The 23451-nt window shown below is 46.6% G+C and overlaps 2 protein-coding genes across 2 annotated transcripts in view; both read right to left on the bottom strand.

Annotated features, from left to right (window-relative positions):
• Window positions 1–352: 352 nt before the first annotated feature.
• The window catches only part of MOSPD1 (motile sperm domain containing 1), a 33107-nt gene continuing 10008 nt past the window's right edge, over window positions 353–23451 (bottom strand). Inside the window, exons 4-6 of the mRNA XM_084639571.1 lie at window positions 20173–20396; window positions 9091–9252; window positions 353–593 (exon numbers count right to left, since the gene is read on the bottom strand). Coding sequence (XP_084495697.1) covers window positions 562–593; window positions 9091–9252; window positions 20173–20396 — 418 coding nt within the window. The 3' untranslated portion in view covers window positions 353–561. The remainder of the gene's footprint in view (window positions 594–9090; window positions 9253–20172; window positions 20397–23451) is intronic.
• Window positions 13384–16406, bottom strand: LOC311525762 (uncharacterized protein; the record flags this gene model as incomplete). Its single annotated transcript, XM_084638102.1, has 3 exons — window positions 14911–16406; window positions 13896–14224; window positions 13384–13404 (listed from the first exon to the last, which is right to left on the bottom strand). Exons 1-3 carry the CDS (start codon window positions 15686–15688, stop codon window positions 13384–13386), a joined length of 1128 nt encoding a protein of 375 aa, XP_084494228.1. The 5' UTR covers window positions 15689–16406.

Genomic DNA, 23451 nt, shown 5'->3' with positions numbered 1-23451 from the left:
GATGTCAGGAAATGAGAATTAATTACTTCTCCATCTAAACTTAATGTATTTATTTCATAGTTTTTAAGTGATGGAATTTCAAATTTCATCTTAACTGACAAGCCTTATGTAAACTCTGATCATGCTGGTATTTATACATAAAATGTTATGTAGTAACCTCTGTACTTACAGCAATGGAATAAACAAATGAACCTTTCAGAATGAACAGTTTGCTTTTATAGTGATCAAACACCGATGTGAACATGCATTTAAAATAACAAATGTTGCTTTAATATGTCTTTTGTACAGTAGATGTAGATATAAAAGTTTCTTCAAAATAATTTCACAGATATCACTAAACATTCCATAGCTGTAACAGAAGCACCTAAGAGTCTTGTTGTTTATTTATAGTTATACATAGATAAAATATATATTACACTTTTGAAAGTATTTTAAATCACTGAATAGCTTTTCTAGCATCTTAATGCATCACATGAGAGTAAAAGGCAGTCCACATTCATGATGTAAATATATAGTAAGATAAGGTTGGGGTTCTTTTTTTACATCCAATTAAATCATTACTCATGTCCTCAAGATAACCATGGTGATAAGACCTGAAAGATGAGAAATGAAGAACAGTTTAATTTAACTGAATAAAGCATTCAAAGTAAAGGTCTAACAGTTTTCCATCACAGGCCAGAAAACAAGATAAGAGTGCATAAATCTACAGAGTGAAAATTTACACAGATTTCACTTAAATTATTTTATAGGAATAACTTTCAAATATTACTCAACAAAAGTTTGGCTTAATCAGAATCAATGATTGTTTAAAATGTTAGTTCTAAAGAACTAATCATGTCTAGATCATCCAGTCTGAACAGATCCAGAGATTTTAGTGGCAGAAGCGATGCATGTTCAGTGAACAATTATGGATCAGATTGTCTGGAAATTAACCTATTGTTGCTAGTCAGAGTCTGGGCAGGGACTGTCTTACTCTGCACATGCAGTACTTAGCACAATGAGGTCCTGATCTTGGCTGAGGCCTTTAGGTGCTTTTCTAATATAAATGTTGCTGGCACCACCTAAACTAAGTAACTGAAACATTGTTTTCATTTCAGCTCAATGCATTTAACAGCACCTTTATTTATAGACAGTCGTGTTGGGCAGCTTGACTTCCTGTCATCACTCACGCAGTGTGGGAAGTTCCCTCGGACTCTTCCCCAGCACCCATCAGAGTGTGCAACCAGCAGTAGAGCTACACTGAAAGGGGAGGGGCCTACAGGTGTTCGGCACTGTTGCTCTTGTATCCACTTGCTGCCTCCACTGCCAAAGGCCTTCCCCTATCAGCAGGGGAGCAGATTTAAGAGAAGTGTCAAACTTGATGTTTTACAAATAAGTTCTCTAGCCCTAATCATGCAACCTTCACCTGCCTCCAGTATTAACACTGAACTGCCGACACTCCACTTAAACCTGAAATGAACCTACTCTGTTGGGCAGACAGTGATTGATTTTGTTTGACTTGGTTTGCTTGGCCCTAATTTTCTGACCGTCCCAGATTCTGAAACAGATAATATATTAGAGTCCAGGCCTGCAAGCGCAGAAGCACCTAATGCTGCACTGTGGTGAACCCTGTAATTGTTCCGTAGTAATTGATAGGTGGTGGAAAGAACTGAGTTCAAAGGCAGCTAAACACAGAGCTGCAAGTAAAGTAGTGCTCCCTGAACCGAAAAATATCCTTCCACAGGAATGCTCATGATATCCTCTCCCTCAGCACATCTTTAAAGTGGAAGTCCACAGTTAACTCTGAGATTACTGTACAGGGCAAATGAAAATCTGCTGGCCATTGAGAGTTTCACATCATCCAGGGTTTAAAATTAGTTAACCAATAGCTTAAAAAAACCCTTGCTCATGTGAAAGTACCAAAGGAGGTTAATACTCTGCACCTGGAGCATAGTCAGCCTCAGTGCAGGTAGGTCACAATGGAAAATTAATGTGATGGTGTTGGCCTGCTGCTGCCATTCAATGTCCTAAATTGCAGGTTCTTTTTAAGAGGTCCAGGATAGAGAATTCGTGGAGCAAAGTTGCAGGAGTACTTTCCCTTTGATCAGCATTCCAACCATTCACAAACCTAAACCTGTTCTTCATACTATGGTCTAGTCTACGCTACACGGTTAGGTGGACATAAGGCAGCTTATGTTGACCTGATGATGTCAGTGTCTACACTACAGTCCTGCTCCAGCCGATGTAAGTGGTCTACTACACCAACAAAATAACTCCACCTCCACGAGAGGCGTAGGGCTTATGTCGGTGTAGTTATGGCAACGCAGTGTGTGTTTGTTCCTTACATCACTGTTGGCAGGACCTGTGAAATTGACAAGAATCCAGCTCCACTCTCACTTCCCTGGAGAGCTGCGTGGCTGGACCCCACTCCCAGCTGGAAGCTGGGGCGAGAACCCAGGAGGCCCTGGCCACTCCCTGCCAGGAGCCAGGCAGCCTTATTAATTTCACGGCTTCCTGAGGAGCCCCAGGCGGCTTCCCGCCCTGCTCCTGCTGTGGAACAGGGAGGGGGCAGCCTGCCGGGAGCCCAGCAGGAGCTGCCAGCAGAACTGAGGAACCAGGCTCTCAGCTCCACACACTGCCCCTCTTATGTCCATGGAAGCGCTCCTGGTGAGCCACTGACCCAAGAAGGGTAGTGTGGACATGCACCACCATGGTAATTACTGTAGTGGCTGTAAGTCAACCTAATATAGGTCGACTTATATTTCTAGTGTAAACACACCCTCTGGCAGGCCCTAGCATAGAAAGTTATGACTACCAGAATTGGAGAGAACCTGAGCTTATCTAACTCATTTCACAACACCAAATACTGGGTTTATTAAATAGTGCATAATGGCCACTTATGCCATGTGTCAGGGGACCATGTAAAGCATTTAACTATAAAAAAAGTGACTATGAACTAAAAGCAAAGACACTTTTCTCTTTCCCACCAACCCACCTAGTTACTACAGGTATAAGTCTGAGAAGAGAAGATGCACCATCCTCTCTCCATGTCAACAGATGTGCACTTTGGACAAGCAAGCAAAGTACATTCCAGACTAGGAATCTTTTCACTCCCAGGAGAACACCCAGTCGTTGGACTTTTAAATCTTGAGATTATTAGCTCAAGCACCTTATCTGATCAGCTGCTGTAATGGTACAGAGGGGAAGAGACCAGGACCCAAACCACATAAAAACCAAACACCTCAAATTGTATCCAGAAGCAAGGAAGCTAATGCAGCTGTCTGAAAAATCATGTATTATCCCATTTCTAGCACTGCATTTTGCACCTGCTATAGCTTCTGAGTGGTTTTCAAGAACAGAGCATATTGCAATCATCCAGAAGTTACAAAGTCAAGAATTACTGGATGCAGATCTGAAAAACCTATCACCACAGCCTCATATGAAGATGTTTTTGGCTACTGACACCAGGTGAAAATGTTAAAAGAACATTAAAAAAGTTAAAAAAACACCAGGTGAAAAAGGTTAAAATGCACACCCACAATACAGACTTGGACAAAGGGTGAATAAACCACCTCCAGAAGGCGCAGGGTCCACCACACAATTGAGCTTTTCCCCCCCATCCCACTACCATCACCTCAATTAGATCTAGCCTAAGCCCTGGTCTACACTAGGAGTTGAGGTTGAATTTAGCAGCGTTAAATCGATTTAACCCTGCACCCGTCCACACGACAAAGCCCTTTTTTTCAACTTAAAGGGCTCTTAAAAAATAGATTTCTTTACTCCACCCCCTACAAGGGGATTAGCACTGAAATTGGCCTTGCCAGGTCGAATTTGGGGTAGTGTGGATGCAATTCGACGGTATTGGCCTCCGGGAGCTATCCCAGAGTGCTCCATTGTGACCGCTCTGGACAGCACTCTCAACTCAGATGCACTGGCCAGGTAGACAGGAAAGGCCCGTGAACTTTTGAATCTGAATCTCAATTCCTGTTTGGCCAGCGTGGCAAGCTGCAGGTGAGAACAGAGCTCATCAGCAGAGGTGACCATGGTTGAGTCCCAGAATCGTAAAAGAGCTCCAGCATGGACTGAATGGCAGGTACAGGATCTGATCGCTGTATGGGGAGAGGAATCCATGCTATCAGAACTCTTTTCCAGTTTTTGAAATGCCAAAACATTTGTCAAAATCTCCCAGGGCATAAAGAACAGAGGCCCTAACAGGGACGCAAAGCAGTGCCACGTGAAAACTTAAGGAGCCGAGGCAAGCCTATCAGAAAACCAGAGAGGCAAACAGTCGCTCCGGGTCAGAGCCCCAAATATGCTGCTTCTATGATGAGCTACACGCCATTTTAAGGAGTTCAGCCAACCGTGTGCTTTGACTCCTTCAATGGAGAGGGAGGCAACACGGAAGCAGGTTTTGGGGACGAGGAAGATGATGATGATGAGGTTGTAGATAGCTCACAGCAAGCAAGCGGAGAAACAAGTTTTCCCGACAGCCAGGAACGGTTTCTCACCTTTGACCTGGAGCCAGTACCCCCCAAACCCACCCAAGGCTGCCTCCTGACCCGCCAAGTGGAGAAGGGACCTCTGGTGAGTGTACCTTCTTAAATAGTATACATAGTTTAAAAGCATGTGTTTAATGATTGATTTGCCCTGGCATTCGCAGCCAGTACAGCTACTGGAAAAAATCTGTTAGCGTGTCTGGGGATGGAGCGGAAATCCTCCAGGGACATCTCCATAAAGCTCTCTTGGATGTACTCCCAAAGTCTTATCAAAAGGGTTCTGGGGAGGGCAGCCTTATTCCATCCTCCATGATATGATGCTTTACCACGCTAAGACAGTAGCACGTAGTCAGGAATCATTGCAGAAAAAAGCATTGCAGCGTATGTTTGCTGGCATTCAAACAACATCCGTTCTTTATCTCTCTGTGTTACCTCAGGAGAGTGAGATCATTCCTGGTCACCTGGTTGAAATAGGGTGCTTTTCTGAAGGGGACATTCAGAGGTGTCCGTTCCTGCTGGGCTGTTTGCCTATGGCTGAACAGAAATGTTCCCTGCTGTTAGCCATGGGAGGGAAGGGGTTAGCCACGTGGTGGGGGGAGACAAAATGCGACCTTGTAATGAAAGCACGTGCTATATATGTAATGTTAACAGCAAGGTTTACCGTGAAATGTGTCTTTTTAAATACCACTGTCCCTTTGTTTTTTTCCTCCACCAGCTGCATGTGTTTCAAGGATCACAGGATCTTCTCCTTCCCGAAGCTAGCGAAGATTAGATGGCGAAAAAAAACACACTTGCGATGAAATGTTCTCTGACCTCATGCTGTCCTCCCACACTGACAGAGCACAGACGAATGCGTGGAGGCAGACAATGTCAGAGTTCAGGAAAGCACAAAATGACTGGGAGGAGAGGTGGCGGGCTGAAGAGAGGGCTGAAGCGGAGAGGTGACGGCAGCGTGATGAGAGGAGGCAGGATTCAATGCTGAGGCTGCTGGAGGATCAAACTGATATGCTCCAGCATATGGTTGAGCTGCAGGAAAGGCAGCTGGAGCACAGACCGCTGCTACAGCCCCTGTGTAACCAACCACCCTCCTCCCCAAGTTCCATAGCCTCCTCACCCAGACGCCCAAGAACGCAGTCGGGGGGTCTCCAGCCACTCCACCCCAGAGGATTGCCCAAGCAACAGAAGGCTGGCATTCAATAAGTTTTAAAGTGCTGTGTGGCCTTGTCCTTCTCTCCTCCACCACCCCACCCGGTGCTTCCCTCCATCACCCCTCCCAGGCTACCTTGGCAGTTATCCCCCTATTTGTGTGATGAATAAAGAATGCATGAATGTGAAGCAACAATGACTTTATTGCCTCTGCAAGTGGTGATCGAAGGGGGGAGGGGAGAGTGGCTAGCTTACAGAGAAGTAGAGTGAACCAAGAGGGGGTCCATCAAGGAGAAACAAACAGAAGTTTCACACTGTAGCCTGGCCAGTCATGAAACTGGTTTTCAAAGCTTCTCTGATGCGCACCGCGCCCTCCTGTGCTCTTCTAACCGCCCTGGTGTCTGGCTGCACGTAACCTGCGGCCAGACGATTTGCCTCAACCTCCCACCCCGCCATAAACGTCTCCCCCTTACTCTCACAGATATTGTGGAGCACACAGCAAGCAGTAATAACAGTGGGAATATTGGTTTCGCTGAGGTCTAAGCGAGTCAGTAAACTGCGCCAGCGCGCCTTTAAACGTCCAAATGCACATTCTACCACCATTCTGCACTTGCTCAGCCTGTAGTTGAAGCTCCTGACTACTGTCCAGGGTGCCTCTGTATGGCTTCATAAGCCATGGCATTAAGGGGTAAGCTGGGTCCCCAAGGATAACTATAGGCATTTCAACATCCCCAACGGTTATTTTCTGGTCTGGTAATAAAGTCCCTTGCTGCAGCTTTTGAAACAGACCAGAGTTCCTGAAGATGCAAGCGTCATGTACCTTTCCTGGCCATCCCACGTTGATGCTGGTGGAACGTCCCTTGTGATCCACCAGTGCTTGCAGCACTATTGAAAAGTACCCCTTGCGGTTTATGTACTCGCCGGCTTGGTGCTCCAGTGCCAAGATAGGGATATGGATTCCGTCTATGGCCCCACCACAGTTAGGGAATCCCATTGCAGCAAAGCCATCCACTATGACCTGCACATTTCCCAGACTCACTACCCTTGATATCAGCAGATCTTTGATTGCCTTGGCTACTTGCATCACAGCAGATCCCACAGTCGATTTGTCCACTCCAAATTGATTCCCGACTGACCGGTAGCTGTCTGGTGTTGCAAGCTTCCACAGGGCTATTGCCACTCGATTCTCAACTTTGAGGGCTACTCTCATCTTGGTATTCTGGCGCTTCAGGGCAGGGGAAAGCAAGTCACAAAGTTCCATGAAAGTGCCCTTACGCATGCGAATGTTTCGCAGCCACTGTGAATCATCCCAGACCTGCAACACTATGCGGTCCCACCAGTCTGTGCTTGTTTCCCGGGCACAGAATCGGCGTTCCACGGCATGAACCTGCCCCATTAGTACCATGATGCCCACGTTGCCAGGGCCTGTGGTTTGAAAGAAGTCTGTGTGCATGTCCTCATCACTCTCATCACCGTGCTGATGTCGCCTACTCGACCGGTTTCACTTTGGCAGGTTCTGGTGCTGCATATACTCCTGGATAATGCGCGTGGCGTTTAATGTGCTCCTAATTGCCAAAGCGATCTGAGCGGGCTCCATGCTTGCCGTGGTATGGCGTCCGCACAGAAAAAAGGCACGGAACAATTGTCTGCCGTTGCTCTGACGGACGAGGGGCAACTGACCACATGTCTTACAAGGTTGGCTTACAGGGAATTAAAAAATCAACAAAGGGGGTGGCTTTACATCAAGGAGAAACAAAAACAACTGTCACACAGAATGGCCCCCTCAAGGATTGAACTCAAAACCCTGGGTTTAGCAGGCCAATCAATGCTCAACCCATGGAGCTATCCCTCCCCGCGGTATTCCAGGCAGGACTGAATCTCCATTAAACTTTTCAAGGTGCCCCTGACAGACCACACCGAAACGACTGTCAGCCGTTGATTTCAGGGAGGGAGGGAGGGGGGAGCAAATGAACACAAAACAAATCTCGTCTATTTCTTGTTTTGATCCACTCCATCTATCTTTTACATCTTTGGCTGGCAGCAGACAATAGGACTACTAGCCATCCTCATCTCCTGGCTGCCAGAAGACTGTGCAATAGGACTGCCGGCAGGACTAAAGAGAATGACCTGGTCGAGTCACTGCTGTTTTAGTCCCTGTGCCCATGTCTGCCCAGGCACTCCTGACCGACCATACCGAGGCGGCCAAGAGCACCTTGGACATGATGACGATGGTTATCAAGCCTATTGCACCGTCTGCTGCCAAAAGGCAATGAGCTGCTGCTGTGTAGCAATGCAGTACTGCATCTGCCAGCACCCAGGAGACGTACGGTGACAGTGAGCTGAGCGGGCTCCATGCTTGCCGTGGTATGGCGTCTGCACAGGTAACTCGGAAAAAAGGTGCGAAACGATTGTCTGCCATTGCTTTCACGGAGGGAGGGCCTAACGACATGTACCCAGAACCACCTGCGACAATGTTTTTGCCCCATTAGGCATTGGGATCTCAACCCAGAATTCTAATGGGCGGCGGAGCCTGCGGGAACCATGGGATAGCTACCCACAGTGCAACGCTCCGGAAGTCGACGCTAGCCTCGGTACTGTGGAAACACTCTGCCAAGTTAATGCACTTAGAACATTTTGTGTGGGGACACACAATCGACTATATAAAAACAATTTCTAAATTCTAGAACTTCTATCAATTCGACCTAATTTCGTAGTGTAGACATACCCTAAGTTTCAGGCTGCTCATCCTCATTTGAGTCCTGATCTCAGCCAGGCAATAGGAAAGCAGAGAGCGAGTCCAACGCTACTTTCCTTTAAGTCAGCACTGGTTGCTGATGAGTAACACAAGGCGCTCTCTCCATGAGATAAGTGGCTGCCTTCTCACTCCTTTCATTTTAAGGAGTAAGTCACAGGTTTGGGAATCAGATGCAGGTATTGCCCCTGTCCATTCACCCTTTAAGTGCGGTTCTGTTTCTCATGACTAAAAGCTAGGGTAAAAGGAGACAGCTCTTCACATTAGATCTCTTCTGGGTTAGAGGGGATGAAGAGAAGGAATTTCCAGTATCAACAGATAAGATGACTGAACTACAATTTTACAGTGTAGAAGTCCTGGCTGAGAATACGTAGGAAACAGCAATGTATTTCAGTAGCTTTCTTTGACAAATGAGGTGGAGTAGACGCCTATATGCCAGGTTCCTGTTTTGAGGGTCAAATAAGACACTTATCCAGAACACTTATATTTCTAATGGTGAGGGCTTCCATCTCCATCAAATACTACTGTGACCTTCTATGCTAAGTACAAGTGGAGATGGAACAGAATGAAATTAGTCTTGACCCTGGCCCTGAGACACGAAAGTACATCTTCTCATCAAGCCAGCAGTGTATTTCACAGAAGTTCCTTTGATCGACATTTTGACTCCAGTAGAGACTGGAAAAAAGCTGTTTAAAAAATCCTTTTCAAAACACTTACCTAAAACATAAGCAGCTACTAGCTTTTGATTCACACTTAAATGGAGGTAGAGAGGCACCACGGATTCCACTTCCCCCAGTGTCGGTAGCATTAGTGCTCCAATGCATACTATTCCTAGGAATACTGTTAGTAAACTAGGTCCCGATGAGGCAGATCTGTTTTCTGAAAAACAAAAATGGCATTCATTGCAATGAAAGTCTGCAGCGCTTCAAATGTAAATGTTTTGCATTCTGGAAAAATGTTTATAGCGCATGTGTGAGAGATGTTGCATTTGTCATGCCCCTATGGTCACCTCATCTACACTCTGCCCATTTTTCCAACTCTACTGGGATTAATTTTAACATTTCAAATCACCAGCCCACTTTCAAACATCCTTTTTCCTGAAGGATTACAATTACAAATATGTTTCCTTCTTTTCCCTATCTCCAGGGCTCAAGTTACACTAGTGGGAGGTGCAGGATCTTTGATCCCATGGCACGATTATGGTCTAATAGCCCACGATATCGCTGGAGAGCTGGGAATCCATACATTCCACTGATGTAAGACATTTATTTCTAGCACTGGTATATTTGGATATCAACCGTAATCACAACATTATGACTTACAGAAGAGCTGTTTTGGACATATATTAGAAAATGTTGTTGCTTATGATCCTTTAAAGCCATCCAGAAATGCAAGCTGGCACAGAATGCAGCAGACACTTGGTAAGTGAAGGACCTTACTTCAAACATATTAGACCAGCACACCATGATCTGTACTGGCTGCCTCTTGGTTTCTGGATGAAGTTTAAGGTCCTAATATTGACTTACAAAGCCCTAAATGTTTTAGGAGCTGAGAAAGTGCCTCCCTCTGTGTGCTACTATAGCTGAGACCAGGAGAAGCCCTTGAGCGGCAGCCATGCATAAATGAGAGGGGTCTGCTGGCTGAACATTCTCAGCGAGGGCTCTGCAGCATTGGAATTCACTGCCCCACTTGGTCCTGGATCAAATGCCTTCAGGGTACATTGCAAACTCATCTTTTCCCCAGGCATTTCTGGGTGGGAAAGTGCTGAAAAGGGTGGGGGGGGGGATTGGAGCTTGGAAGCTGCTTCTGGGTGGGAAAGTGCTGAAAAGGGTGGGGGAGGATTGGAGCTTGGAAGCTGCCCAGTTTGCTGTTGGTGGATTATACTGAATTTTACTGCTGCACTTGTGATGGATTGCTCAGCTATGTTGAGGGTACTGTGACAAAGCTCTGTCCTTGCCTCCATGGGTCCCACATTTCCTGGCGGATTTCGCTAGCCTCAGAGGCTCACTGTGATCCTCCACGTAACCCTTCTTTCTCTAGAGACAAGGGTCACAGTCTACTGAGCCACTTTCATCATAAGCCAGCAAGGGAGGTGAGGAGAAGCTATCCTTCCTTGCACAGTCTCTGTTGTCTCCCAGTCTCAGTGATTAATCAGGGGCAAAGGTGGGGCGGGGGGGGAGCCCGGGCCCACCCTCTACTCCGGGCTCCAGCCCAGGGACCCTAATAGTATCAGCTATGGTAGCTGACCTTTTAGAAACATGACATGTACAATTCCCTGGGCTACTTCCCCCACAGCAGCCCTCACTTCCTCAAGCTCCACTTCACCCTTACCTCAGGGCCTCCTTCCTTGTGCCTGATATGGTGTGTACTACTCAGCCTCTCCAACAGCACAACTTCCTCCCACAGCTCCTGACGTGCACCCCCACCTGACTGCCTGGGAGGCTTTTAACTAGTTTCAGCCAGCCCCTGATTGGCTTCAGGTGTCCCAATCAACCTAGCCTTCTCCCTGCCTTCTGGAAAGTTCTTAATTGGCCCCAGGTGTCTTAATTGACCTGGAGCAGCTTACATTTCACTTAACCTGGCACCAGGGATTTGTTTAGTCTGGACCAAATATATCTATCTCCCACTACTTTTCTATAGCCATCTGGCCTTGCCCCGTCACATATCCGCCCTCCCCCCCCCCTTGCTCAACAGCATAGAGTTGGGCATCTTGGGACGCCAGGCAGTATGCTCATGACAGACAATCAGCGTTGCCATGGTGGCATCCAGCCCTGTGCCATATGCGGAACTGGAATGGTTGGAGGGATAAGAACCACCTGGTGACCCTTGCATTCTTTTCCTTATTCTGCTGTATCCACTGGAGGGGTGCATGGTCTGTCACAAGAGTAAATCGCTGGCTTAAGAGGTAATAACGCAGCGTCTCAATAGCCCATTTGACAGCAAGGCATTCTCTCTTGACTACTGCGTATTTCTGTTCTCTTGGGAGAAGCTTTCTGCTTAGATAGAGGATTGGGTGTTCCTCTTCTCCCATCATTTGCGACAGAACTGCTCCCAACCCAACCTTGGAAGCGTCTGTTTGTAAAATAAATTCCCTGTTAAAGTCCGGGGCTATGAGTACGGGGTCATTACAGAGGGCCGTCTGAAGATCTGTAAATGCCCCCTCTGCTGCGTCAGTCCACTTTACCATGTCTGGACCTCGGGCCTTCACCAGGTCCATTAGGGGACTTGCCCTAGTGGCAAAGTGGGGAATCAACCATCGGTAGTATCCTACCATGCCTAGAAACGCACGGACCTGCTTCTTTCAGGTCGGCCGGGGCCAGTTTTGAATTGCCTCTAGCTTATTCGTTTGGGGCTTCACTATGCCCCTTCCCACAATATATCCCAGGTATCTAGCCTCTGCTAGCCCTCTGGCGCATTTAGAAGGATTAGCAGTGAGGCCAGCCCGCCTTAAGGTGCGCAGTACTGCCTCAACTTTCTCCAAGTGGGTTCCCCAGTCTGGCATATAGATGACATCATCTAGGTATGCAGCTGCATAACTAGTATGTGGGCGCAGCAGCTTATCCATGAGGCGCTGGAATGTGGCTGGGGCCCCATGTAGCCCAAAAGGGAAGATGGTGTACTGGAATAGCCCATCCGGGGTGGAGAATGCTGTCTTTTCTTTAGCTTCTTTGGTCAGAGGAATCTGCCAGTACACTTTTGTCAGATCCAGTGTAGTCAAGAATCGGGCACTACCCAGTCGGTCAACCAGTTCGTTGTTGCATGGTACGGAGTATGCATCAAACTGGGATATTTCATTCAGTCGGCGTAAGTCATTACAGAAACTCATGGTACCGTCAGGTTTAGGCACTAGAACAATTGGACTGGACCACTGACTGTAAGATTCTTCAATAACCCCTAATTCTAACATTTTCTTTACTTCAGCCTTGATTTCTTCTCTTTTGGCTGCTGGGATTCGGTAGGGTCTCAATGTTACCTTGGCTCCGGGGATTGTGCGGATATGGTGATAGGTCTCAGTCATCTGCCCTGGTTTTGTAGAGAACACATCTATGTTGCGATTAATCATGTTGGCTGTCTCGATCTTTTGGATTGGCGTCAAGTCAGATGATATCCTCACTTGCTCGTGTAAGTTATCCTCCTGGGGAAGGGTCTCCTGCATGACGAAGCATGCCTCTTGATCCTGCCAAGGTTTTAGAAGATTGATGTGGTAAATTTGCTCCGTGGTAAATTTGCTCCGATTTCGGTGGCCTGGCTGCCGCACCTTATAGTTCACCTCTCCCACGGCTTCGATTATTTCGTAGGGTCCCTGCCACTGGGCCAACAGTCTATTTTCTGCTGTGGGCACCAGTACCATCACCCGATCCCCTGGTTGGAACTGTCGAAGCTTTGCTTGGTGGTTACAATGAGTTTGCTGGGTCTCCTGTGCTCTCTCCAAGTGCTCCCATACAATGGGCGTAACTCAGGCTATCCAATCTCTCATCTGCAGTTCATGCTCAACTATGTTCCTTCTGGGATTTGGCTCCTCTTCCCAGGCTTCTCTGGCTCTATCCAATATGTCCCGAGGGTGGCGCCTATATAGACGTTCGAATGGAGAGAAACCCGTGGAGGCTTGCGGAACCTCCCGGATGGCAAACATGAGGTAAGGCAATAGAGTATCCCAATCTTTCCCATCCCGGCTCACCACTTTCCTGATCATGGCCTTGAGGGTCCTATTGAACCTTTCCACAAGGCCATCTGTTTGTGGGTGGTATACAGAGGTCCGTAGGGCTTGTACATGGAGCAATGAACAGAGATCTTTCATCAACTTGGACATGAAAGGTGTCCCTTGATCAGTCAATATCTCCTTGGGTAGCCCAACCCAGGCAAAGATCCGTACTAGCTCCTTAGCTATTGTCTTGGAAGCTGTGTTGCGCAGGGGAACAGCTTCCAGGTACCGGGTTGCATAGTCCAGTACAACAAGCACATGCTGATGGCCCCGAGCTGTCTTCTCTAGGGGCCCTTCCAGATCCATGGTTATCTGTTCGAAAGGAACCTCTATTATTGGAAGAGATATCAAAGGAGCCCGCAAGTGCAGGCGAGGGCTATGTAACTGATACTCCGGACAAGAGGTGCACTGTCGCTGGACATCTTCATGTAATCCTGGCCAGAAGAACCTCCGCAGGATCCGTGCCTGGGTTTTCTCTACCCCAGGTGTCCTCCAAACAGGTGACTGTGGGCGAGACTCAATATGGCTTTTTGATTTTTTGTGGCACCAGAAGTTGTTGTATCTCTTGCTCCTGCATTTGCACCACGCAGTATAGGAGATCTTTCTTCACTATAAAGTAAGGTCTGGGACTCCGGACCTTCATAGAATATCAGGGTTGGAAGGGACCTCAGGAGGTCATCTAGTCTAACCCCCTGCTCAAAGCAGGACCAATCCCCAATTTTTGCCCCAGATCCCTAAATGGCCCCCCTCAAGGATTGAACTCACAACCCTGGGTTTAGCAGGCCAATGCTCAAACCACTGAGCTATCCCTCCCCCATACCTTCCCATCCACGGGTATCCCATCGATCTCGGCCACCTCTTTCCTGGCGTTATCATATCTGGGGTCCTCTGCCTGGTCCTGCCCAAAAGTCTCTCTCCCGGGACTAACCTGCCCAAGCTCCCAGGGGTCAGCTTCTGCTTCTTCCAACAGCTTGCCGCCATCATGGCTGGGGGCAGCTTCTGGCTCATCTTCTGTGGTGGAAGTTTCTCTGTTGGCCGCTTGCGTCCATCTGCCTACTTGGGAGGTCTTCTGGCCCCGGGTCAGGATCCGGGTTCCCAAGGCCTTTGCAGCCTTCCTCTCTTTTTTTGTCTTCTGGGTCTTTCGGGGGGCTGAGAACAGATCCTGAGAAATCTCAGTGAACACTGGGGGTTGACATTCCACCGGTGATGAATCGCTGTCCTCAGGGTCCCCACCTCCCTCCAGCCTCTCCAGGGGAGTAAAATATCAAACCCTAGATAGTCCCTCCCAATGACTACAGGATATGGAAGTTTAGGAACTACACCTACGGTCATCTCAATGGGGTTTCCCTTAACCTCTATCTCCACTGGGATGGTGGGGTCATGGCTCACGGCCCCATGCGCGCATGTCACTGCTACGCGTTTGGCTTGTAGTAGCTGACTATTTTTTACCAGCTTACCCGATATGAGGGTGATAGCACTCCCAGAGTTCACAAGCACTGTAGTCTCTGCTCCATTTATCCTCACTGGCCTGGTGTAATTATGCGGGGCTAATGCGACCCCCGTGAGGTGGATAAGGGAGCATGGGACCTCCCAATCCCCCAAGTTTCATTGCATAGGCTCCTCGGTGCTGGTACACTGTGCTGCTACGTGTCCCCACTCCCCACATGCATAACATCTGTAATTTCTTTTAATCACTCCCCTATCCCGGGGGTTAGGGGGTTGAGTCCCAGGGTTCCCCCCACTCAGGCCAATCCCTTCCTTCTGGGGCCCCCATTGGTTTTCAGCCCCCCCCCCCTTCTTCCACCTAGGACTCCCCAGGGGTTTGGCTGCCCAACCTTCCAGGGTTGCGGTAGGGTGCTTGCTTCGAAAGGAGCCTTCCTTGTGTAGTCGGGTCAGTTTCCTGGCTGTCATCCGTCTTTCTACCAGTGTGATCATCTCGTCGTACGTGGATGGATTGTTCTGGCCTACCCATTTGCGGAGATCTGGCAGCAGTCCCCGCATGTAATGCTCAATGACCAGGGTCTCCAAAATCTCTTCCGGCCTGCACACCACGGGCTGTAACCACTTCTGTGCGAGGTGTATGAGGTCGAATAGCTGGGACCTCAGGGGTTTGTTCTCCTGGTATTTCCACTCATGGAACCTCTGGGCCCTTATCGCTGCCGTTACCCCTGATCGTGCTAGGATCTCTGCCTTCAGATGGGTATAGTCAGTGGCATCCGTGGCAGGCAAGTCAAAGTAGGCCTTCTGGGCCTCTCCACACAAAAAAGGGGCGACAATGCTGGCCCACTGCTCCTGGGGCCACACTTCATGCTGAGCAGTTCTTTCGCATGAGAGGAGATATGCCTCTACATCATCTCCTGACGTCATCTTTGGAAGACGACCACTGGCCCTCAGGGTTCGCATCCCGTCGGACCCCCGGGCCTGGGTGGTGAGGATCTTCAGCTGGTCCACCACCTCTCTCAAGAGGACACAGTCTTGGGTCGCCTGGCTCATCAATAATTGATTGGTTTCCTGCTGTAGCCGCATAGACTCCTGTTGTGGCATTGCCTGAACCCGGGTGGCCTCCTGCTGGGCTGCCATGGCTTGTACCAGAGCTCTGACCACCTCCTCCATTGTGGTACAAAGCAAACAAACAAAAACAAAACAAAACAAAACAAAATCCAAAACCCTAGTGCACTTTTTTTTTTTTTAAACCTCTTCTGCCATGCTGTGAATGAAATCCCACTTCTAATACCAGTTGGGACAAAGCTCTGTCCTTGCCTCCGTGGATCCCGCTAGCCTCAGAGGCTCACTGTGACCCTCCACATAACCCTTCTCTCTCTAGAAACAAGGGTCACAGTCTACTGAGCCACTTTCATCATAAGCCAGCAAGGGAGGTGAGGAGAAGCTATCCTTCCTTGCACAGTCTCTGTTGTCTCCCAGTCTCAGTGATTAATCAGGGGGCAAAGGTTGGGGGGGGGGGGAGCCCAGGCCCACCCTCTACTCCAGGCTCCAGCCCAGGGACCCTAATAGTATCAGCTATGGTAGCTGACCTTTTAGAAACATGACATGTACAATTCCCTGGGCTACTTCCCCCACAGCAGCCCTCACTTCCTCAAGCTCCACTTCACCCTTACCTCAGGGCCTCCTTCCTTGTGCCTGATATGGTGTGTACTACTCAGCCTCTCCAACAGCGCAACTTCCTTCCACGGCTCCTGACATGCGCACCCACCTGACTGCCTGGGAGGCTTTTAACTAGTTTCAGCCAGCCCCTGATTGGCTTCAGGTGTCCCAATCAACCTAGCCTTCTCCCTGCCTTCTGGAAAGTTCTTAATTGGCCCCAGGTGTCTTAATTGACCTGGAGCAGCTTATATTTCACTTAACCTGGCACCAGGGATTTGTTTAGTCTGGACCAAATATATCTATCTCCCACTACTTTTCTATAGCCATCTGGCCTTGCCCCGTCACAGTACCTAAGGGCAAAAACTCCCCGAGCACCCCCTGTTCTGCAGCTGGGATGGCTGCTCCCTGGTCTGAGGCAGACACTTGGAATGTGGCTTCACAGAGCTGCCCAGGTCCATCCCTTCTCCAGCGGTGCAGTCTGACAGCTAATTACTATCGACCTGGCAATGGGATGTTTCAGCAATGCTTGGGGATGTGCCAAGCACACTGACTCTATTCCCTGGCTTATTAGGGCACAGGATCTTCCATGGCTGACAGTCAGCAAGGGAAGAATATTTAAAGATGCTGCACAGCCTGAAGAAATCTCCCTTTATTTACAGCTCCAAAACAGAGCTCAGCCAGGGATAGGCAGCAGGCTCCCTTAGGCCAAAAAGTTCCCCCCTTCTCAATTGCAATCAAGGGAGAAAAGTAGAATTGGCACGTCCCCATCTCTGCCCCCCAACCCTAAATGGGTAGGATCCCTGACAACTGTCCCTTTTCAGTGCTCAGGGTAGAAGAGGCCCCTCCCCTGCATAAAAGGTTTGGATTTTAAACTAAAATCCCAGCACTGTCTTCCTTCCATGATGGAGCTGCACCTGCACTACGGCTATAGAACACCACTAACCCAGTAGGGGACAGTGATTCAGCCACTAGAGCCCATTTTCTAATAACACACAAGGTCCAATGTTGCCAAAAGAGAATGCAGACAAGGATAGAACCCCATTCTTAGCACACCTTACTGGTTGTAGTACAGTAGGTAACTGTTCAAAGGCTCTAGAAACACTTAGTATTACTGCCCCCCCATTTTTTTAAAAGAGAGTTACTGATATGTTGGAGTCTGAAAGATCTTCCCACAGAATCTTTAGAGCCATTAGCATTTAGCCAAGTTTTATACCTAGTTTTTTGAAGTATGAATTCAAAGCATACATGAAAATGGCTCCTGTTTGCAAAATTGATTTTGCAGTTCTGAGAGGGATGCCAGCAATGCTGGTCCCATTTTAACCCTACCAATCAGATGTTCTTAGTTTGCATGTCTGTATACTCGTTATACTGTTCCTCTGCTCTGTCTGCTCCATTCTTGTCAGCAAACATATTATGGTAACAAACTAAATTCTTATGCACCGGCATGCCATATTGCATCAGCTCACTGGTCCATATAATCTAATATTCTGTTTCAAACAGTGGCCTGTACCAGATGCTTCAGAGGAAGGTACAAGGAACCCCGTAATGAAATAGCGTGACCACAGCAAAGTTTCTTCCCAATCTCCATCAATTAGTGGTTGATTTAAAACCAGAGGCATAAGAGATCATGTATGTGTCTGATTCAAATCCCATTGAAGTCAATGGAAACTCACCACTGGGTTTTGGGATCAGACCCTAAACCTGTTATTTTTTTTTTACACTATCAAGTGGGAATACTCATGGTTACAATATCTTTTTTTAAAACTGTTCCAAGATACATTCAACTGAAGAACACAACTCCCCTGCCAATCTGGGACTTACATTATGTAGAGACAGTTGGTCACTATTTTGTTTTAGCAAGAGGAATTCTCTCATGCACACATCTTTCCTGAAATGTGATGCAAACTGGAGAACATCCAGAGGAGAGCAACAAAAATTATTAAAGGTCTAGAAAACATGAAGTATAAAGAAGATTGAAAAAATTGGGTTTGTTTAGTCTGGAGAAGAGGAGAGACATGACAATAGTTTTCAAGCACAAAAAAGGTTGTTGCAAGAAGGAGGGTGAAAAATTGTTCTCGTTAACCTTGGAAGATAGGACGAGAAGCAATGGGCTTAAATTGAAACAAGAGAGGTTTAGGTTGGACATTAGGAAAAACTTCCTGTCAGAGAAGTTAAGCCCTGGAACCAATTGCCAAGGGAGGTTGTAGAATCTCCATCACTGGAGATTTTTAAGAGCAGGTTAGACAAACACCTGTCAGGAATGGTCTAGATAATATTTAGTCCTACCATGAGTGCAGGGGACTGGACTAGATGACCTGTTGAGGTCCCTTCCAGTCCTACTCTTCTATAATTCTATGCAAAGTTACCTAGGGTGGGATTCACAAGTGGGACTTTGTATAGTTAATTATTTATACAAAGTGGGCAGCTTCAATAGGAGAGATCTGCTCCACAGCAGAGTGACTAGGGAATTCTCTTGGAAAGTGGGAGACCTAAGTTCAAATCCCTGCTCCATATGCGGGGAGAACTTGAATCCAGGTCTCCCACACCCTGCGTGCTCTAACCCCTGGGATAAAGGTCATAAGGGGGACACTGCCCTCACCATTTTGTGTGGGTTTAGACATGCCCTAAGCCAGTGGTTCCCAACCTTTCCAGACTACTAGACCCCTTTTAGGAGTCTGATTTGTATTGTGTACCCCAAGTTTCACCTGACTTAAAACTACTTGCTTACAAAATCAGACATCAAAATACAAAAGTGTCACAGCACACTGTTACTGAAAAATTGCTTACTGTCTCATTTTGTCTGTATGAAATTTGTTTGGTTTGTACTGTCTTCGCTAGTGCTTTTTATGTATTCTGTTGTAAAACTAGGCAAATATCTAGATGTACCCCCTGGAAGAGCTCTGCATGCCCCCAGGGGTACGTGTACCCCTGGTTGAGAACCACTACCCTAAGCACACCTACCAGATTGGACCCTGAAGGCAAGAGAGGCAGGGGAATGCCTATTTTGTGAATCCTGCTGGGACTTAGGTGAATTAGGCACTCAGCTGTTGGGCAGTGTCAGTACTTTAATGGTGGAAACATAGGAGCCATTGGATTCTAGGCACCTCTATAGGGTTAGGTGGCAGCTGTGCAGGGCTTTTGTGCAAGCCAGTGGTGCCTAAATGTTGGACTTAGGTGCCTAATTGCCACTTTCAGCACTTAAGTCCCCCTTGTGAATCCCACTCCTTGCCTTTTCTGGAATTAAGCTGTCAGAGAGATTGGGGGTGGTGGGGAGGAAGGTGCATTTTCAGCCAGGCAAGTAAAGATTAGAATTTTGTTTTAGAAGACAAAACAATTAAGGAGTTAAGCCTTCTCGCCCTGCCACCCCTAATTTGCAAGAGCTCATGCTTCAGCCATAGCTGTTGGTACATCAGCTACTCTCTATACTACTGCATGTGCATAGCAGATATTTGTAACTCCACTTTTCTGTACATTTCAGAGGTAAAGGAACATGGCACAAAAGAAGTGCCATGTGTGGAAAGTGTCTGAAAGTATCTGCTGCTGGTCAGGAGGTGGAGAATTAAAGTTCTGACACAGACAAAAATACACTTGGAGACACACTTTGATAGAACAAATTAGTCTCCAAGGGCATGGTCCTGCAATCCTTTTGTAGCCACATCTCCTGCTGAAGTAAGTGGGAATTTGCTTGTGTAGAAGGATTGGCCCCTTAAAAGACCCATTACTCAAATGAACAAAACTCTGGATAGCAAATGTAACTTTAGGGGCACATGGTAGTTTATAGCTCTCTCATTTGACTAAAGAGGATATAAGCAACACAGCAATAGCATGGGCTTTGGAGCACCATAACCACTCTTAACAATAACCAGGGTACTCTTACAGGAAAGTAAAAATGGAGTTAATTTAGACTCTCTTTCTTATAGTTTAACCTCTTTCCAGTCATTTCAGCTATACCAAACTGTTTGATCTAGAAGAGGGCTAGGTAAGACTTTAACTACCTGGTTGACACAAAGTCTGCTCAAAAAAGACACTTTCAGCCAGATGTTCTTTTATTCTTTTTTCCTCTTCTTCCTTTTGCTGTTGCTCTTTTGCAGATGGAAGTAGTGTAGCAATGACTTCTTTTCGCCCTAATGCTTTCCTCTGGCTTTGCTCAGACACTTGGAGACGGAATTTGTCTATCAAACCATAGTGACAAGCCCGAACGTCTCTGTGACGAATCACACTGTAGATAAAAAAAATACATATATCAACATTTTTATGCAGAGCCCCTTTCAAGAGATTCATCTGCATGGTTTCAACTGCAGGGTTTGGGTCAGGATACCTATATTATGCCCACGACCACTATCTGAGCACCCAAAATTATGCAGTTCTATAGTATTTCATGTCAAGTCTCATACAGGACCCATAAATAGCAAAGCTTAACTAAATCTCTTCCGTACCTCTCTTTTATGAACAGTAGTTTGTTCACTTGGGTCTTCACTGTAGTTATAAATAATTATGAAAATGCATGTGTACCTAGTTTTAAAATCCCACAATATTTAGCCACCATAATGGGTATTGTAACCGCTTTTTTCCAAAATGCAAATTATTTACTTGAATGACCATAAAAACCTTTTGAGAGATATTAAGAGAAAATCCATATTTAAGCCAGTTAGCTTCAGGAAATGTGTAGTCTGACAAGTTTCAGTCCAGAGCAAGTTGCAAACTCCTATGAATAAAGCTTTCTAACTACACTGGCATTGGGTAGTGCCATTTTAACATTGTTCCAGGAAACTGATCACTTCAGCATTAAACTGATCACTTCAGCACAAAGAAGCCCATGATTTCTGCATTTTGGACTGAATTTTAAGAGACTGGATTTTGTGATCACATTAAGATACCCACAAAGGCTTGTTATTAAAATACTGGGTATGCCTAAAATTAACATGTAATTTAAGTAGGGCTTTCAAAAGGGAACAGAGAATTACAAAGGTTTGAAATACATCAGCCTGTAAACCATATGCTTATTGAACATAGGAGCTTCTTCGTAACCTCAGAAGCAAATGAGTTAGGCCATGATGGAGTTTCATCAAGTAAATTTATTTCACCCATGGCAAGTCAACTACCATTTGGTGAAGAGTGGGCTCTGTCTTGAGTAGATCACTGAGCAATGAAGGTTTGAGCCTTAAGTCCTTACTCGGCATGCACTTTTGCTTATGTCAGAGCCGCAGCTTCAAGCCTCTGATTTTTATGTTAAGACTTCTTGTGTTGCTTTAAATTCTTTTCTATTGTTAGTACCATGCTTCTATGCATCAGCATAAGCACAGTGTTATGTAAAGTTTCTGTTTGAGCATACACAGTTACTGTCAAGCAAAGAGATGTTTCTCTACAGACCCATATAAACAGATACATTCTCCTGTTTCTTACTGGAGAGCACTGCATAATTAGAAGCTCTGTAGAATATTGGTTTATCTGGCAAAGGGCCATATGTATACAGCACAGTTCATATCTAACCTCACAGCAATAAACATAGTTCCAAGAATGTTACCCATACTACAATCCATTGGTGATCTTCCTGAAAACACCATCCTGGCCACTATGGATGAAGAAGCCCTCTACACAAAGATGGACTACAAGCCGTCAGGAACAGTATCCCCGATAATGTCACGGCAAACTTGATGGCTGAACTTTGTGACTTTGTCCTTACCCATAACTATTTCACATTTGCGGAGAATGTATACCTTCAAACCAGCGGCACTGCTATGGGTACCCGCATGGCCCCACAGTATGCCAACATTTTTACGGCTGACTTAGAATAACGCTTCCTCAGCTCTTGTCCCCTAATGCCCCTGCTGTACTTGCGCTTCATTGAGGACATCTTCATCATCTGGACCCATGGAAAAAGAAGCCCTTGAGGAATTCCACCATGATTTCAACAATTTCCATCCCACCATCAACCTCGGCCTGGACCAGTCCACACAAGAGATCCACTTCCTGGACACTATGGTGTTAATAAGCGATGGTCACATAAACACCACCCTATACTGGAAACCTACTGACCACTATGCCTACCTACATGCCTCCAGCTTTCATCCAGACCACACCACACGATCTATTGTCTACAGCCAAGTTCTACAATACAACTGCTTTGCTCCAACTCCTCAGACAGAGACAAACACCTACAAGATCTCTATCAAACATTCTTACAACTACAATACCCACCTGCTGAACTGAAGAAACAGATTGACAGAGCCAGAAGAGTACCCAGAAGTGACCTACTACAGGACAGGCCCAACAAAGAAAATAACAGAACGCCACTAGCCATCACCTTCAGCCTCCATCTAAAACCTCTCCAACACATCAAGGATCTATCCTTCAGGATAGGACGACCCATCACTCTCACAGATCTTGGGAGACAGCCCCCCCAGTCTGAAGCAAATACTCACCAGCAACCACACACCACACAACAGAACCACTAACCCAGGAACCTATCTTTGCAACAAAGCCCGTTGCCAACTGTGTCCACATATCTATTCAGGGGACACCATCATAGGGCCTAATCACATGAGTCACACTATCAGAGGCTCGTTCACCTGCACATCTACCAATGTGATATATGCCATCATGTGCCAGCAATGCCCCTCTGCCATGTACCTTGGTCAAACTGGACAGTCTCTACGTAAAAGAATAAATGGACACAAATCAGACGTCAAGAATTATAACATTCAAAAACCAGTCGGAGAACACTTCAATCTCTTTGGTCACTCGATTACAGACCTAAAAGTTGCAATTCTTCCACAAAAAAAACTTCAAAACCAGACTCCAACGAGAGACCGCTGAATTGGAATTAATTTGCAAACTGGATACAATTAACTTAGGCTTGAATAGAGACTGGGAGTGGATGGGTCATTACAGAAAGTAAAACTATTTCCCCCATGTTTATTCCCCCCCACCGTTCCTCAGACGTGCTTGTCAACTGCTGGAAATGGCCCACCTTGATTATCACTACAAAAGGCTTCCCCTCCCCCCCCCCGCTCTCCTGCTGGTAATAGTTCACCTTAAGTGATCACTCTCGTTACAGTGTGTATGGTAACACCCATTGTTTCATGTTCTCTATGTATATAAATCTCCCCACTGTATTTTCCAATGAATGCATCCGATGAAGTGAGCTGTAGCTCACGAAAGCTTATGCTTAAATAAATTTGTTAGTCTCTAAGGTGCCACAAGTACTCCTTTTCTTTTTGCGAATACAGACTAACACGGCTGCTACTCTGATATCTGTTACCCATACTGAGACT

Source organism: Lepidochelys olivacea (genome assembly GCF_965140295.1).
Source record: "Lepidochelys olivacea isolate rLepOli2 genome assembly, chromosome: 9".
NCBI lineage: Eukaryota > Metazoa > Chordata > Testudines > Cheloniidae > Lepidochelys > Lepidochelys olivacea.
Note: the sequence above shows the minus strand (reverse complement) of the source record. Positions and strands in the feature narration are given on the sequence as shown.